Raw genomic sequence first — 18,553 nt, forward strand, 5'->3', positions numbered from 1 at the left:
TATGAATTTGGAGCATACATATGAGTAAAGGCAATTTTCTTTCCATTATGGCTACAGTTAAGGAAAGTGATTCTGCCTTCTTGGTCTTTGCCTTTACCCAAGATGGTACTTTTTTATTTATTGTGTGTCACAATGATTACCCAAGCAAAAAATAAGTATATTTTAATATATTACAAGTATACTAAAGTATACTGAAATATACAAAAAATTCTAATAATATACTTCAAATATGAGATGTATTTTTCTAGTATATATTAAGTAGACTATAATATTATATTCATTGTTTTTCAGACTTGTAGTATAGTATAAATATGCTATCATCAACCTTCAATACACTTATTAAAAGTTAACTTTAAATTAATCCTTTTTCAGTCTTTAAGTATACTATATGCTCACTATCATTAAACTTAAACACATTAAAACTGTACTTGAATTTCAATCGCTTGAATTGTAATTTAGTATATTCATTCAAAATACACTAGGAGTTGTTTTTAATAAGTTGAAGCATAATTTTTTTTTTTATGAAACTCTTGTGATTGATCAAGTGCACTATAAGTATACAGTGCCTTGCAAAAGCATTCATACCTCTTGTATTCAAATTTGATTGTGTTAAAAAGTGGGATTAAAATTGATTTCATTGTCATTTGTTGTCAACAATGAACTCAAAATACTCTGTAATATCAAAGTAAAACATTTATATTACAAATTAGATCACAAAAATATAGCCATTGCATAAGTATTCAGCCCCTTTGTTTAGGCAAGCCTAAATTAGTTCAGGAGTAGAATTTGGCTTAACAAATCACAGAATATGTTTCATGGATCTGTGTGAAGTAATAGGGGTCGACAATTTTTTTTGTGACCAACCCTTCCTCTGTCCCCCATACAACATAGGTAAGGTCCCTTAGTCAAGTATTGAATACCAAGCACAGATTCAACTACAAAGACCAGGGAGCCTTTCGAAAGTCTCATAAAAGGGCAATGATTGATAGATCGGTAACAATACAAAATCAGACATCGAATATCTCTTTAAGCATGTTCAAGTTAATAATTATGCTGTGGATTATGAATTAAACCACCCAGACATAGCAAAGGTACAGTCGTTCTTCTGAACTGAGCTGCAGGACAGGAATGAAACTGCTAAGTGACGTTACCATGGTGATTGGTGATTGATTGTAAAACAATTACAGACAATGGCTGTGATGAAAGAAAACGGAGGATAGATCAACAACATTGCAGTGACTCCACAATAATGATGTAAATGACAGAGTGAAAAGAATAATACAAATATACAGAAGAAAAATATTCCACTTTTGAGAAATACACATAAAATGTACTTAAGGTGTATTCAAAGTATATTAGAATACACCTTAGTATCTAATATTCTAAGAACATGCCCCAATTTAGATAATTTTGTATGTATTTAATATACTTGAATGGTTATAAAATACAAATAAATTGACATTAAATGCATTCATTAAATTTATTTAAAATGTTGTTCCAATTTAGATCATTTTAAATATACTTAAATACATATACTTAAAATATTAATGGTGTATGATTTAAGGATATTTAAATATTAATATTTTTTGCAAGGGTGCACCTTTAGTTTTGTTTGGGGTTGATGAAAAAGAAACAGTTTGTACAAGTAGTTCTCTATTCTATGTGTGTCCTTTTGGAGCAGGTGTTTTCCTTGGAACTTCACTATATCAATATGGTTTCTTGCTAGAATATCAAGACAGCTGGAACATTTGATTGGTGAGTTTAGGCCTTTCACATTCCAGGAGAGAATAGCTAGCGTTGCCATTGTCCCCCCCCCCCCAAAAAAAAGTAGTATTAAGTAATAAGCCCATGGCTGTAAAACAAAAAGCAGGAGCCACAGAAAAAAACACTAATTTGTCGTTCCCCCCTCATGAACAAGCTGGTATTGAGAGACGACATATTCCCACAGTCGAATTGTGAACAGACAAATTCTAGCTGCTGGAGCGCCTTAGACCTACTAGTTATTCCTTGTCACACAATGAATGTTCCATACCTTAATATGATGTTTATTATTGACAAGTTTTAGGAAATAAGTCCATTAATTTATAGTAATTTGCAAAAGAAAGCCGTGAAAAGCCACACGTTTCAATGCATGCCACCGGAACCAGAAGGAAAAATCTATTACCTTTTAACACTTTGTAGATTTTATAGGGTAGACAAGTGTACATTATACAGTATCTGTGCATGCCGACCTACCTTAAATACGAACAGCTCCTGTCTGAGGATTGCCAGGGTGTTGAAGCCTCCGTCACAGATGTTGGGTTTGGCGTAGGGGTTGGAGGGTTTGGCGCCCTGAGGAGGGCGGTGGGGCCGGACCTGGCGGTCGTGCTTACGGGGTTCCGAGGGGGAGTGGAAGCGTGGGGGAGGGGCCGTGGGTGGGGCCCTGGTGGGCTGGAGAGCCCTGTCTGGTGGACCTGGAGATGAATGAGAAACATTAGCCTAGCCAGCTAACTAGCTAAGGGCATAAAAAAATATACATATTGTCATTGAACATTATCATTGAACATTTATTCCTTCAATGAAAACAACAAAACAAATGTTTTTTAAATTATATACACAATACTATTATTATTATTATACTACTTTGTGTAGATTTAGTGTACTAAACAGATTGAGGGCATTACTATAATATAATATTATGTTGGAAATGAAATGCAGTACCATAGATACAGGTAAATACCCAAATAAAGGAAACACTTGAGTAAATGAAGGATACAAAGTATATTGAAAGCAGGGGCTTCCACACAGGAGTGGTTCCTGAGGTAATTAAGCAATTAACATCCAATCATGCTTAGGGTCAGGTATAAAAATGCCCAGTTGCTCATTATTTTGGCAACCATGGCAAGAAGAAAGGATCTCGGTGACTTTGAAAGAGAGGTCTCAAAGGAGCATAGGGGGTTTAAAGGGTGTGTGTGTGTGTGTGTGTGTGTGTGTGTGTGTGTGTGTGTGTGTGTGTGTGTGTGTGTGTGTGCGCGTGCGTGTTAGTCATAAGATCTTAACCCAATTGAACACTTGTGGGAGATTCTGGAGGGTTCCCTTTCAGTCAGTTAACTTCAGTACAACCTACTATGGGTAGTCGCACTCTAGTTGAAGGATCTACAATCACGCCTGATAAGGCAAATTAAATCCACGCCTCGCTAGAAGCCCAGTGTGAGGCCCGGATTCTTTCAATTACTCCACTCTTCACCACGTGTAGTCCCGTGTGGCTCAGTTGGTAGAACATGGTTTGATTCCCACGGGGGACCAGGATGAAAATGTATCTTGCTCTCACTACTGTAAGTCGCTCTGGATAAGAGCGTCTGCTAAACGACTAAAATGTAAAAACATGAACGATTCACGCTACTAACACAAACAATTGGAAAAGGAGACTGTCTTACGTTGCACTAACTAAACTGTCCCATAGTGATAGAGTGAGATCACTTCCTGTACGCTGTACTAGTTCTCATAAGTTTTCTAATCACAAACAAAGTTTTTAGTTATTAGTTATTCTTCAGTTTGCTGGTGCAATGAGTTAGTTGGCCAACAAAACGACTGAGACAATAATCCATATGCCAGGTTTGGGGTTGAGATCATGCCCCCAGTCATGAGGTTATAGCATTTCTCTGAAAGATACTCATGATCTATGTGTAGTTTGCCTCGGCTTGGAACACGCTCAGGTGGCCCTCAATCAAACCAGTTCGGGTACGCATTGCCACGTACTGTGTACAAACTCCCTGGAAAGACGTGTAGCATTCTTGAGGAAGCTTGGAATTACTGATGGTGACTTTCCTTTCCCGAATGCTGGAAGCGGAGATGGATTGGGTGGTCTGCCTGGGCGTGGGGTATGTGGTGGCTGCCTGTGCCCATCTCGACTTCTGTGCACTCGGTCATCGGTTTCGGGAGGCTACTCGGAGAGAAGGGGCATCCTGGTTCGGTGGGTACCTCCCACCGCCTGTGTGTCTCAGTCATCGGTTTCGGGAGGCTACTCGGAGAGAAGGGGCATCCTGGTTCGGTGGGTACCTCCCACCGCCTGTGTGTCTCAGTCATCGGTTTCGGGAGGCTACTCGGAGAGAAGGGGCATCCTGGTTCGGTGGGTACCTCCCACCACCTGTGTGTCTCAGTCATCGGTTTCGGGAGGCTACTCGGAGAGAAGGGGCATCCTGGTTCGGTGGGTACCTCCCACCGCCTGTGTGTCTCAGTCAAGCACTGCTTGCCTCTCTTCCCAGACTTGTTGATGAAGGGTCCGGCCCACCTCAGTGAACCATTCCTATGTGGACTTTCGAGACCGGGCTAGCTAAACAAGCGCTGCATAGCGCGCTAGCCAGGTTGGCTAACTCACTAAGGCAAGCAAGCTATTACTAGCTATTCCTGCCTCCCCACAGTGGAGTTTCTGGACTAGCTCTCTTGTTTAGTATATGTATCATTAAGTCGGTTGGTTATTCTAAAACGAACCGTGCTGCGGTCAAAGAGGCTAGCCTAGTATCATGACGTGGCCCTTTCTGGGTATGGATCATGCCCCCCCCCCCCCCCCCGACTCTCTCTCCTAAACCCAGGTTTTGTTATCTCAGGCCATAAATTCTTGGCAGAGGCTCTCTCCCCCTGGTCATGCAGAAAAAGAGGGAGAGAGCACAGAGAGAGAACAAAGGACTTCACTTTGCCAAACTCCTAAATCCCCAAAATGGGAGAATTAAACTATTTCTACTTTTGAGAATGTGGGAATGGTCCATGGACACTTAAGGGACAGTTATAATGAGTGTGTTTCATTTGGTGATCTCATGAAGGACAGGAAACACACATAACGTTCTCTTAAAGTGTATATTTCCCAGCTGTCAGGTTTACATCTAAATATTGTGAAAAGGATGTGATTAAAAATGAAACTATTTGTGAAAAGATGTAATGTGATATTAACCTTCTAAATGAGAGTATGGATTTTCATAAAAAGATTAACTAGTCAGTGGCCACACTCCTGTGAGCCCAGACATCACATTAGGCGTCATGGCCCTTTTCTACTGAATGGTATCTCTTAAAGTGTACATTTCCCAGCTGTCTGAAACGTATAAAACCCACTCCTGATGAAACTCACATCAGACCACGTAAACCCCGATGTAAGCTAAGGTTGCAAATGGTTGAATTTCTAAGACCAAAACATGCCGTGTGATGCTGGTGTGTGAAGTGGTTTAAACTACAACTCTACAACTCTTTGAATGAGTGGTCGTTCATGTAAAGTATTAGCAATTTCTATGAGTGTAGTAATCCTCTATGAGTTTCCCGCTCTTTATCGGTCCACACCCCCTTTCTTTTGTCTACCAAGCCATCATATTGGCTTTGCCAGCTAGGGAGTCTTTTCTTTGTATCATGTAGCAACCCAATGTATAATATCTACTGTTTGTTTGTTATGTATTTATGTGATTTGATTAGTTAGTAAATAAATAATTAAGCCAATTTGTATAATGCTGATTCATAATTTATGCTAGGGTTCGTGCAGAATTTTTAAGACGTTCCGATGAGACTGATAGAAGGTAAAGAATAATTAATGATGGACTGCTATTGATATAAAAGATCGTCAGATCTTTAAGAGTGGATTTGGGAGATAGCCGCTCCATATAAACGAATGCTTCCGTGGTGCCCCGGATTCCTAATGAGTTAGTTATTGCCTGATTAATTTAATCAAATAATTAAACGTTAGGTAATCGTTTTGAAAATAGCCTGTCATCACATTAAGGATAATAGAGACACGACACTAGCTTATGCTAAAAAGCCTCCTGGCTAACATTGGCTAGCCTACTTAACCTATGGCAAGTAAAACTGACTAGCTTTCCACTGGCGTTATGGCAACCTTCTTGCTATTTTCAGTTCCTGGAGTTGGAGGGAGTGAAACAAATGGAGTTTGTGTGCACCTCAGATGAAGAAGCAGTCACCCGGACACTTGGCTGGGGTAACGCCCAGAGCGAGGGGCTTTGGCATGGGTCTGTGAAAACAGTGCCCCTACTTTAGCTAAAACGGTTACTATGTCAGCCATTGCCAGAGACCCCTGTGCCAGTAAAGGGGCCGGGCTTCATGCAGGCTATACAGTCTCATGGAAGCACAACGTATGTTGGAAGCTTGGCCATGTTTAAAGCTGCTCCCTCTGTTACCCCATGTTCCACGTTGTTCACAGGGTTGAAGGGGTATATCAGTGTCCCCAGGTTGAGAGTGACAAGTTGGGTCACTGTCCGCAAGGGGGTGTCCCTCCCCCATAGGTGGGATCCATTGCTGATTCCTGCCTGTAGCTCACTAGTCCCTTTAAGGTGTCTAGTGATACAGGTTATGGGCTCTATAGGCAATTAGTTGTTGGTAGGGGAGTCGAGGGAACCAGCAGGGTTGGACATGACAACGCTATTATCCCACACGCAGTCTCTGTGGTTAATATGAATGAGCTATGTCTCCAGCTCAACGCTTTTCATTCCTGGGAATAAGATTAAATTACAAATCGCCCCTGTCTGCTACAACAAAAGGGGTTCGTTTGTTAGAGCTGTCTTCCCATTTCCAATGATGTTACAAGGAGCTTTGTCACCAGTACCTATCACTGGTTGGTAGGGTAACCTCCATGATAACGTTTTTTCCCTGGGTCTATTTTTAATGCGTCCAGTCCAGCTCTGGGTGCCAGCAGGTTACTGGAACACATTTTACCGCCTAAACCGAGTGAGGCTCATTGTGGCACGGACAATCGGGGTACATCACTGGCTGCATTTCAAACCCATAAAAGACACATACTCGTCCACTTACCCTCGCCTTATGCCCTTGGGAGAATCCCCGCAGCCATATTTGTCATCGGTCCAAATGATTAGCCAAGCAAGGGAAGTTTGCAATGAATGCCCCTCCGCCCTCGATTTTAATGGAGTTTGAGAGTGTACATTTATGTTCACGTCGGTGCTGAAATGCCCCATAATTCAATTCGCGATGATTGTACATCCACTAAGAAAAGTCCACCAAAACTTGTGTGTAAGTAAAAACGAATGTAAATAAGTTAGAAATGGTGCTACTAATGCACATGACGGCACAAACACGTCTCGTAAAATTAATGTTTTTGTTTGGGTAGCTTTTGGAAATTGCAGAAATAAAAAATGTTCCTTCTTCAGAAGTAGCTAGGAAGGCTAACGTTATTTAGCTAATTCATTTGCTAGCTATCATACAGTAGGTGTATATTAATAATTATACATTTAATGTAAGTAGAAATGCAATCATAATTGACGGTAGCAAATATAAAGCACCCACAAGCTACCAGTGGCTGAAAACACAATCATCGCGGGATGAATGAGTGACGAATTTTCGGGCAAGGGCGGTCCATTTAAAAATCATTCCTTCCTCCCACGCCCCTTGCCCTGCAAGTGTATACTCGTCAGACGTCATGATATGTCATTAGAAGTGTCCACTTAATTTGAGGGCTGAGGGGAGAGTGTGTGTCTGTTAAGTGTTTGTAATGCAGCCACTGATAGCCGGAGCCATTGTACCCAGAGTGGGATGGGCTTTAGGCAAACCTTGGCACAAACACATTTTTTTTTCAAGTGAGTTCCACACTGTTCACGGGTGTTAAAACTGTTGTTTCCTGTATTTGAGTTTAATTAAACGTTTTCCTTCTCTGGGCTTCTGGTGACACAATTTAGGAAATGGCTGCTTGATTTTCCGTACTGCACATCGGTTGGGTATTTTCCCCATAAATTCAAGTATTTACTCTGAGTATTATAGTAACTTACACTAAAAGGGGAAAGTAGGAAAAGTTAATGGAAGAAGGACATTGTGACCTCTGGTGGACAATCAGAGTGTGTACAAGTGGCCCACAGGAAAGGCCAACAAAACCCCCTTAAAAGAAGGGTTGGTTTCAATAGAGATAGATGACGAATGACGGCATTCAAACGCGTAAATACAGTAATTTCTTACTCCCAACGGGCGGTGGTTCGTATGCAAAGTAAATGGTTACTGTGAGTGTAGTTTACAAAAGTGTCTCTTTCCCTTTGTCTCTCTCTCTCTCTCCCCCCCTCTAATGTTATGTTGTAACAAGCCGTCATATCTTGTCAGTCCACTAGGGACTTTTGTCTTATGCAAGTGTGTATGTGTATTCTGTGTTATTATTTAGTTAGTAAATAAATGATTAAACCAATTTGTGTTATACTGAATAATCAGCAAGGCTGGGGTTCTTGCAGATCCAAGAAGGTTACGACTGTTCAGAATGAGACTGATATGAGGTAATGGTTAATAAGTGACTTATCAGTATATAACTTATATATCATTTAGAGTTTAATTCAGGAGATGGTATGTCATTAAACAACTTCTTCCGTGGTGCCCCAAATTCCTAATGAGTTCATTTGTTACCTGATTAATTTAATACTAATGCACATGACGGCACAAACACGTCTCGTAAAATTAATGATGTTTTTGTTTGGTTAGCTTTTGGAAATAAAACATTTTCCTTCTTCAGAAGTAGCTAGGCAGGCTAACATTATTTAGCTAATTAATAGTTAGCGGATTAAATAAATAACAGTCATCAGATTAATGAAAGTCACTACAAGGTTTTGTTTGCGTCACGCATTTTGACATTTGAGTGAGGGGCCCCTCCAACAGTCAGGCTCATCCCCCTCAGTCCTCTTACATTGCAAAGTCTTTCCCCACTTTAATTTACTTTTTTATTGTTCTTGTTTTTTCTGTCTTTTTTAGGTTGATGCTAAGCAGGCTGTTATGGTGCACAGGTTTTTTGGTTTATATCGATGCACCATCGGGAATTTAAGGTCATAAATTTCAGTGTAAACAGATTGGGGAGTGCCATCAAGAGAAGTGAGGTAATAGCAAAGTTGAAACGGGAGAGAGTTGACATATTATTCTGGCAGGAAACTCACTTATCCTGTCCTGATCACGAGAACTCAAGATTATGGGATATAGGAATACCATTTTCTCTTCTTATAAAATGGGTAGAAGGGGCATTGCAATTTTGATCCCAAATTCAGTTCATTTTGAGCTTATATCAGAAATAAAAGGAAAGGAGGGTAGATTTATCTTTGTTAAACATAAACTGGATCACAAGGAAGTTACATCATTTAATGTTTACGCGCCACCGGGGAATGACATGGTGTTCTTTAGGAATGTGTTTGATTTAACTGCCACAGAAACCTCTGGCACGCTTATCAGTGGAGGGGATTTTAACATGATTTTAATCTCAGAATTGGACAGTACAAATCAAAATCGGAAAACGAGCTTGGTTGCTAAAAAGATCAATAGGATATTACAGGATTTAGGACTGTTTGATGTTTGACGCTACTTCCATATGTCAGATAGGGAATGCACTTTTTACTCAGCCCGCCACACTGAATACTCCAGGTTAGAGTACTTTTTCATGTACAGTGCAGATAGACACAGGCTTAAGGATTGTAGGATCAGGCAGAACGACTTATTAGATCATAATGGAGTTGACCTAACTCGACATCTTGATAGCAAACCAAGAAATACTCTATGGAGGCTTAATACACGCATGCTGAATGATCCAGCATTTAAGGAGTCAATAAAGACAGAATTGAATGTCTATCTGGAGAATAAGGATAACTGGGAAGTATCCCCTGCTGCATTGTGGGATACACTAAGCTGGGTAATAGAGGGAAGATCATAGCCACATCATCTCTCAAGAAAAAGATTAATGCACAGAAACTGCTGAAATTACAGGAAACATTAGGAAGCTTAGAACGATCTCATAGTCAATACAAAGACCCTCTTATATTACGAGAGATTCAAAAGGTAAAACAGGAAATAGACCAGATTTATATTGAAGAAGTAGAGAAAAAGCTTAGGTTCCTGAAAGAACGATATTATGAAGCAGACTCAAAGGCAACAAAATTACTAGCACGGGGACTCAGAAAACAACAAGCACAGAATACAATTTTCTAAATAAAAGACTGCAAAACAAAGCAGATTACATGCAAATTATATGAAATACAGAATGCATTTGAATCATACTATACAAATCTGTGCAAGCAACCAGAGAAGGCAGATGCACAGACAACAGAGCGTTTTTTGAACTCACTTCATCTCCCTTCAATTGGGACAGAGCAAAAAAATAGACTTACTTCAGAAATAACTACTGAAGAAATGAATAATGCAATATTTAATCTAAAAGCAAAAAGATCTCCAGGCACTGATGGCATGACTGAGAACAACTAACTTCAGAGAACAACTAACACCTCTACTTCAGGCCTCTTTTAACTGGAATCTACGAGAGGGAGATCTACCACCATGGAGAGAAGCCATCATATCTGTAATTCCAAAAGTGGGTAAAGATAAGAAGGAATACAGTTCCTATAGACATATCGCAATTCTTAACATGGATTATAAATGGTATGCATCAATAATAGCCAAAAGAATGTAGGACATAATCCCAGAATTTATAGGAATTGGGACTTGGCACTGGTTTTGGAGGCACTGAGCCTCTGGATTCGGTGGATCTGAAGATCCTCTCCTACAAAACCTCCCTTTGGCCTCAGCTAAACATGTTGGGGACCTCCGTACATTGTTATCCGTACATCCTTCCTGTATTCAGCTCTAAGGTGACATTGCGTCCAAATGCGGCCTTCGCTCCAAAAGTCATGGCTATGTCCTACAGGTACTTAGCTTTTGAGCTATTTCCCTTTTTGTGTCCTCTTTTTGCTTCTGAAGAGAAACAGAGGTTACATGCCCTGTGCCCCTTTGTGAGCTTTATGCACGTATATTGAACGGACCCAGGACATCTGGTTATGTGACCAACTTTTTGTCTGTTTTGCTAATCCAGCTCACGGCAGGGCGCTCTCTATGCAGCGTTTCTCCCATTGGATTGTGGAGGCTTTCTCACTGGCATATAGCAGCATGGGGCAAGGGTTACCTAGCGGTGTACATGTCCACTCCACCAGGAGTCTGGTGGCATCTTGGGCATTGTTTAAAGGGTTGACTATAGGAGATATTTGTGCTGCGGCGAGTTGGGCATCACCACACACTTTTGTGAGGTTTTATTGCTTGGATGTCACTGCTCCAGGGGAAAGTCACTAGCCAGCACGTTGTGTGCGCAATACCCAGACTGCCGCATCTGGCGAGATCAGGTCTGGGTGGTTTGCCATGGGCCGTTTCATTTACTATCCGTTGGGGTCGGCTTGGGGCGTGATTATATTTCCCCATTGTATGTTGTACCGAAGTTGACTGACTGAAAGGGAATGTAACGTTATGACTATAACTACTGTTCCCTGAAGGAGGGAAACGCACCATCCATTCCTGGGCTCGGTTAAGAGTGGTATTAAATTGAAGGAGTGAATCCGAGCCTCATGTTTATCACCTGTGGAAGACGTGATTGTAGATCCTTCAACCGAAGTCGCAAGAGTGTGACTACCCATAATATGGTGTACCTTGTTGCCCTCATTCAGGGAACAGTAGTTAAAGTCATAACGTTTTCCACCACCATCAACAAAACACTGAATTATGGAATTTCTCGTGGAAGAATCGTGTCGCATTCCTCCAGTAGAGTTTCAGACACTTGTAGAATCTATGCAAAGGTGCAGTGAAGCTGTTCTGGGGGCTCGTGGTGGTTGGCCCAACTCCCTATTAAGACACTTTATGTTGGTGTTTCCTATATTTTGGCAGTTACCTGTTGGTACAGTACCATAGATTTTCTGGATGCCCTGAAGGTCGTCGTGAGGAAGTTTGAAGTTCTCTGTGTCCATGTACTGGTAGAATGGAGCCATGATGGCTGTGGGATCATTGGAGTGTTCCAGACCCAGGGCGTGGCCCAGCTCATGGACTGCCACCAGGAACAGGTCATTACCTGGGAAGGGAGAGAAAGCCTAGGGATTAGAATCACACAAACACACACACGCAGTGTGACTGCACACACACATGCACACACACAGACCTCAGCTAGCACATTTGGTTCCTTGGAAGTTGTGGGAATGTATACTACCATTCAAAAGTTTGGGGTCACTTAGAAATGTCCTTGTTTTTGAAAGAAAAGCATTTTTTTGTCCATTAAAATAACATCAAATTGATCAGAAATACAGTGTAGATATTGTTAATGTTTTAAATGACTATTGTAGCTGGAAATGGCAGATTTTTTATGGAATATCTACATAGGCGTACAGAGGCCCATTATCAGCAACCATCACTCCTGTGTTCCAATGGCACGTTGCGTTAGCTAATCCAAGTTTAGCATTTTCAAAGGCTAATTGATCATTAGAAAACCCTTTTGCAATTATGTTAGCACAGCTGAAAACTGTTGTCCTGATTAAAGAAGCAATAAAACTGTCCTTCTTTAGACTAATTGAGTATCTGGAGCATCAGCATTTTGGGGTTCGATTACAGGCTCAAAATGGCCAGAAACAAAGACTTTCTTCTGAAACGCATCAGTCTATTCTTGTTCTGAGAATTGAAGGCTATTCCATGCAAGAAATTGCCAAGAAACTGAAGATCTCGTACAACGCTGTGTACTACTTCCTTCACAGAACAGTGCAAACTGGCTCTAACCAGAATAGAAAGAGGAGTCAGAGGCCCCGGTGCAAACTGAGCACTGAAGGGAAGTAGACAATTTAAGGGGAAAAACTGAAGGGGAATAGACAGTTTAAAGAAGCTTTTTTAAGCCTTGAGACAATTGAGACAGGGATTGTGTATGTGTGCCATTCAGAGGGTGAATGGGAAGTACAAAGGATTTAAGTGCATTTCAACGTGATATGGTAGTAGGTACCAGGCGCACTGCACCGGTTTGAGTTTGTTAAGAACTGCAACACTGCTGGGATTTTCACACTCAACAGTTTCCCGTGTGTATCAAGAATGGTCCACCACCCAAAGGATATCCACCCAACTTGACACAAGCATTGGAGTCAACATGGGCCAGCATCCCTGTGGAATGCTTTCGACACCTTGTAGAGTCCATGCCCCGAATAATTGAGGCTGTTCTGAGGGCAAAAGGGGGTGCAGCTCAATATTAGGAAGGTGTTCCTAATATTTTGTCCACTCAGTGCATATGGTTTTAAATAACATTGTTAGAAAGTTCCTTGAACGCTACTGATGTTCTTGTGGTTTTTATGGAAAGTTCTCTTAATGTTCTGAGAACATGACATTAAATAGAACTATGAGGAAACCTGCAGAAAACATTCTTCTGAAGTACTGAAATTCCCACAGAAGAATGTTGTTTCTTAACGTTCTCTGAACGTTCTGAGAACATTACTTTAAATTGAACCGTGAGGAAACCTGTCGAAAACATTATGTTGAAAATATTGAAATTCCCACCTGAGAAACTGAAAAAGAAAAGTAAAAGCTGGGTATCCTGCACCATTCTCATAACTTTGTGGGAAAGTTGCATGCAAAATAACTATAGGACAACCAAACTCTCACCAAGCTCTTAGAAACATATGGTTCTCAGAACGTTATGTGCTAGCTACGACACACACACCTACGAAACTGGCTCATTTCCAATTGAATTCTACAGAAGTGGATCAACACGTTAATCACACTGCTGACATTTACTATAGTCTATAGGGCTATAATTCATACGGTTTCGTGTTTTTCACCTGGGGATTCAACTCTATTATGAACGGCAAGGTTAGAATGAGGCTATTGAGGCTGGGAAACGTGAAGGGCATATTATGTGTCTATAGGGAGTCACAGCTTACAGAGAAAAGAGTGTCCCTGCCCAGGGCATTGGAACATTCATGTCCTGTTACACAACACACACACACCACAGATATACGTGCTTGACTCCACGTTACTAGTCATAGGTCTGGAGTATGTGTAATTTTAACTGACTTGTCCGGAAGGGCCCGTACAGACCTGAACGCAACTGCTGCAGTAGAGAGAGAGAGAAATGGTCTAATTTATTCTGTTGCTCACGCTTTTCACAAGAGTGGAGCGTGACGCATGTAGCTTGTTGTTGTTGGCCAATCACAAGTCATTACAAGTGGCTACAGTCGTTGAGCCTCCGTGTGGAAAAAGTTAGGAGATATCTAATCAACGGAAGATGGAATTAATATGACAGAATTAAAAGTTAAAGGAGAAGGATAGGCTACAACCACCAAAAGCCAACAACTAGCCTGCTATTTAGCTAATATTCTGAATGGAGTTGTTGTTATTTGCAACTGTAGGATGAGAAAATGCATCAACTGCAGCGTCAATTAGCCAAGCTAGCTAACGTTAGCTGGTTTAACTAGCTTCTCCCGGTTTGATGCAGTCAAGACAGGTACCACTTAATCACATTTGATGATAAATAACCTAGCTATGGAAGCTATTAGTCTAATATAGCGCGAGTCGGCTTGGTTGGTTGGTTGCTGTCTCTCCGTCCATGCTCCCTGTTTCACTCGTTCACAGTACGGCCCCTCCCCCACCTGCTAGAGCGGCACCTCTCTTCTTCTTCCATGGGGTTTTTGCAGCAATTCGACCATGAAGGCCTGATTCACGCAGTCTCCTCTGAACAGTGGATGTGGAGACGTGTCTGTTACTTGAACTCTGTGAAGCATTTATTCGGGTTGCAATTTCTGAGGCTGGTAACTTTAATGAACTTATCCTCTGCTGCAGAGGTAACACTGGGTCTTCCTTTCCTGTGGTGGTCCTCATGAGAGCCAGTTTCATCATAGCGCTTGATGGTTTTTGCGACTGTACTTGAAGAAATGTTCAAAGTTCTTGAAATTTTCCTGATTGACTGACCTTCATGTCTTAGTAATGATGGACTGACATTTCTCTTTGGTTATTTCAGCTGTTCTTGCCATAATATGGACTTGGTGTTTTACCAAGTAGGGCTATCTTCTGTATACATGTCACGGATCCCTCCGGAACTGTCATACGCACACCTGGTCCCTATTCCCAGTGATTAGTATTGTATCCCTTTGTTCACCATTTGTTCACCATTGTCCTGTCGATTATTGTTACAATGTCAGTTGGTCGTGTGAGCACCTGTGCTGTGTTGTTTTGGCTTTTATGCCACTTGTATTGCGTAGATGATTAAGGGTCTCGTCCCGTGTAATAATCATTGTGTGTTCGGGTCTTGTCCCGTGTATTTATTAGAGGTACTCCTCGCTCTTTTGTTTGGTCTTCGTCCCCGTGTTTTTACACGGCACACTGTAATTTGGGAAATAAAAACCCCTATTACGCATTTCTGCGCCTGTCTCCTGACCATTTATGCCAACGTGACATTACCTTGTCACAACACAACTGATTGGCTCAAATGCATTAAGGAAAGAAATTCCAAATGAACTTTTAACAAGGTACACCTGTTAATTTAAATGCATTAAACGCTTTTCCAGTTCTGCCCACAAATGTTCTATGGGATTGAGGTCAGGGCTTTGTGATGGCCTCTCCAATACCTTGACTTTGTTGTCCTTAAGCCATTTTGCCGCAACTTTGGAAGTATTCTTGGGGTCAATGTCCATTTGGAAGATCCATTTGCGACCAAGCTTTAACTTCTTGACTGATGTCTTCAGATGTTGCTTCAATATATCCACATAATTTTCCTTCCTCATGATGACATCTATTTTGTGAAGTGCACCAGTCCCTCCTGCAGCAAAGCACCCCCACAAAATGATACTGCCACCCCCGTGTTTCACGATTGGGATGGTGTTCTTCGGCTTGCAAGCCTCCCCTTTTTTCCTCCAAACATAACGATGGTCATTATGGCCAAACAGTTCTATTTTTGTTTCATCAGACCAGAGGACATTTCTCCAAAAAGTATGATCATTGTCCCCATGTGCAGTTTCAAACCGTAGTCTGGCTTTTTTATGGTGGTTTTGGAGCAGTGGCTTCTTCCTTGCTGAGCGGCCTTTCAGGTTATATCAATATAGGACACATTTTACTGTAGATATAGATACTTTTGTACCTGTTTCCTCCAGCATCTTCACAAGGCCCTTTGCTGTTGTTCTGGGATTGATTTGCACTTTTCGCACCAAAGTACGTTCATCTCTGAGAGACAGAACGTGTCTCCTTCCTGAGCGATATGATGGCTGTGTGGTCCCATGGTGTTTATACTTGCGTACTATTCTTTGTACAGATGAACATGGTACCTTCAGGCATTTGGAAGTTGCTCCCAAGGATGAACCAGACTTGTGGAGGTCTACAAATGTTTTTCTGAGGTCTTGGCTTATTTCTTTTGATTTTCCCATGATGTCAAGCAAAGAGGCACTGAGTTTGAAGGTAGGCCTTGAAATACATCCACAGGTACTCCTCCAATTGTCTCAAATGATGTCAATTAGCCTATCGGAAGCTTCTAAAGCCATGACATAATTTTAAAGGCACAGTCAACTTAGTGTATGTAAACTCTGACCCACTGGAATTGTGATACAATGAACTATAAGTGAAATAATCTGTCTGTTGTCATGCCCTGACCTTAGATTACCGTTTATTTTCCCTATTTTGGTTAGGTCAGGGTGTGATTTGGGTGGGCATTCTAGATTTTGTATTTCTATGTTCATTTCTATGTTTTCTATTTCTTTGTGTTGAGCCGAGTATGGTTCCTAATCAGAGGCAGCTGTTTATCGTTGTCTCTGATTAGGAATCATACTTAGGCAGCCCTTTTTTTTTCCACTTTCAGTTGTGGGATCATGTTTTTGCACAGCTTTGTAAAGCCTGCAGAACGTGACGTTCGTTATTTGTTGTTTTGCTTTAGTGTTCTGAGTTTAAATAAATATTTATCATGAGCACTCAACACGCTGCACCTTGGTCTACTCATTTCAACGAGCATCACATCTGTAAACAATTGTTGGAAAAATGACTTGTGTCAAGCACAAAGCAGATGTCCTAACCGACTTGCCAAAACTATAGTTTGTTTTAACAAGAAATTTGTGGAGTGGTTGAAAAACGAGTTTTAGTGTCTCCAACCTAAGTGTATGTAAACTTCCGACTTCAACTGTATATTCAGGAAAGAAGCAAGGTTGTTCTTGTATGCTGGATATAAAAGAAGCTTCAGCGTTCACACTGAACTGGCGGGGAAGATTGAATGGTTAGAGCTTCTCTGGTGTGATACGATCACATTGGCTGGTGGTTAAAATGCAATAAACGGAAATCCTCTGTTCTCCCCACGCCCTGTGTTTATGTTTGCAATGAAATGTATTACCTCAGAATGCCCGATGCTATAATGTATGCAATCAAATCCATTAATTAAGTTTTCCTATCAATCTAATTTGCATAAACATTGTGATTGGAGTATAGCTGTGACGGTTATCGAATCAGGATCAAATCCTCTGATTTCCTCGAGCTCATTAATGATAGAATGTTCATATTTGAAGATTACCGAAAGGGTCAGTCTCTTTGGCAATGACAAGGGGTGGAATGTTAGCTAAAGAGACTGGTACTAAGGCTATAGATACAGTAGGACACAAACATTTTTTTTTATTGTGGTACGGCATCAACATGCGCTCAGGTGTGACCAATTAGTGGGCACTGCCAACCAGTGCTGGAAAAAGTACCCAAAGTAAAGATACCTTAATAGAAAATGACTTAAGTGAAAGTTACCCAGTAAAATACTACTTCAGTAAAAGTCTAAAAGTGTTTGGTTTGAAATATACTTAAGTATCAAAAGTAAATGTAATTGCTAAAATATACTTAAGTTTCAAAACTAAAGGTAAGGATAACTCATTTCAAATTCCTCATATTAAGAAAACCAGATGGCACCATTTCCAGGGGCTACCTCCAACACACAGACATAATTTACAAATAAAGCATTTGTGTTTTGTGAGTACGCCAGATCAGAGGCAGTAGAGATGACCAAGGATGTTCTCTTGATAATTGTGTGAATTGGACCATTTTCCCATCCTGCTAAGCGTTCAAAATGTAATGAGTACTTTTGGGTGTCAGGGAAAATGTATGGAGTAAAAAGTACAATATTTTCTTGTGTAGAAAAAGTAAAAGTTATCAAAAATATAAATAGTAAAGTACAGATACCCCCAAAATCGACTGAAGTAGTACTTTAAAGTATTTTTACTTAAGTACTTTACACCACTGCTGTCAACACATTTGAACACAGTTAACAAGATAGACGATAGAGTTTTGTTGACACAGAATGGAATGTACATATTTTTAAATAACATTCTTATAACGTTTTCTGAACGTTGCTAAGTTTTCCTGTGACTTTTATGGAAAGTTTTCTTCATGTTCTGAGAACGAAATTTAAAGCTAATTGATTCTTTAAATTGATGTGTAGAATAATTATTTTTCTTACATTCCCAGAATATTGCCAAGGACTGACACAAAAGAGAACCACACATTCTCTGAACATTCTGAGAACATCGCTTAAGGAGTTTCGGCTTTCCATGGTGACATCCCCATGCGGTAAATTGGTTAATAGACCAATAAAAACCTCTGCCAATAACACCTAGTTTTCAGTTTTCCCCTCCCCACTCAGACCACTCAGACAGTCCTAGCGTAATTCCTGCTTGAGAAATAGTTTTTTGCTAAAAAAGCAATTTTTGCTGATTTTATTGGAAATCTCTAACAGTAAGGTACTTTGTCAAAATCAAATGAAATGTTATTGGTCACATACACATGGTTAGCAGAGGTTATTGCGAGTGTAGTGAAATGC

General features: G+C 40.7%; 1 protein-coding gene across 4 annotated transcripts in view; it reads right to left on the reverse strand.

Moving 5' to 3' along the window:
* Positions 1–18,553, reverse strand: part of LOC115169554 (matrix metalloproteinase-16) — a 43,391-nt gene that overhangs the window by 7,592 nt on the left and 17,246 nt on the right. For 2 of the 4 annotated variants that reach the window (XM_029725279.1, XM_029725277.1), the window contains 2 exons: positions 11,663–11,824; positions 2,236–2,453 (listed from right to left, as the gene is read on the reverse strand). In XM_029725279.1, coding sequence (XP_029581139.1) covers positions 2,236–2,453; positions 11,663–11,824 — 380 coding nt within the window. Of the gene's footprint in view, positions 1–2,235; positions 2,454–11,647; positions 11,825–18,553 lie in introns of all 4 variants that reach the window. The other 2 variants (XM_029725278.1, XM_029725276.1) reach the window with 1 other exon arrangement.

The sequence above is a fragment of the Salmo trutta genome, chromosome 31, assembly GCF_901001165.1.
Source record: "Salmo trutta chromosome 31, fSalTru1.1, whole genome shotgun sequence".
NCBI lineage: Eukaryota > Metazoa > Chordata > Actinopteri > Salmoniformes > Salmonidae > Salmo > Salmo trutta.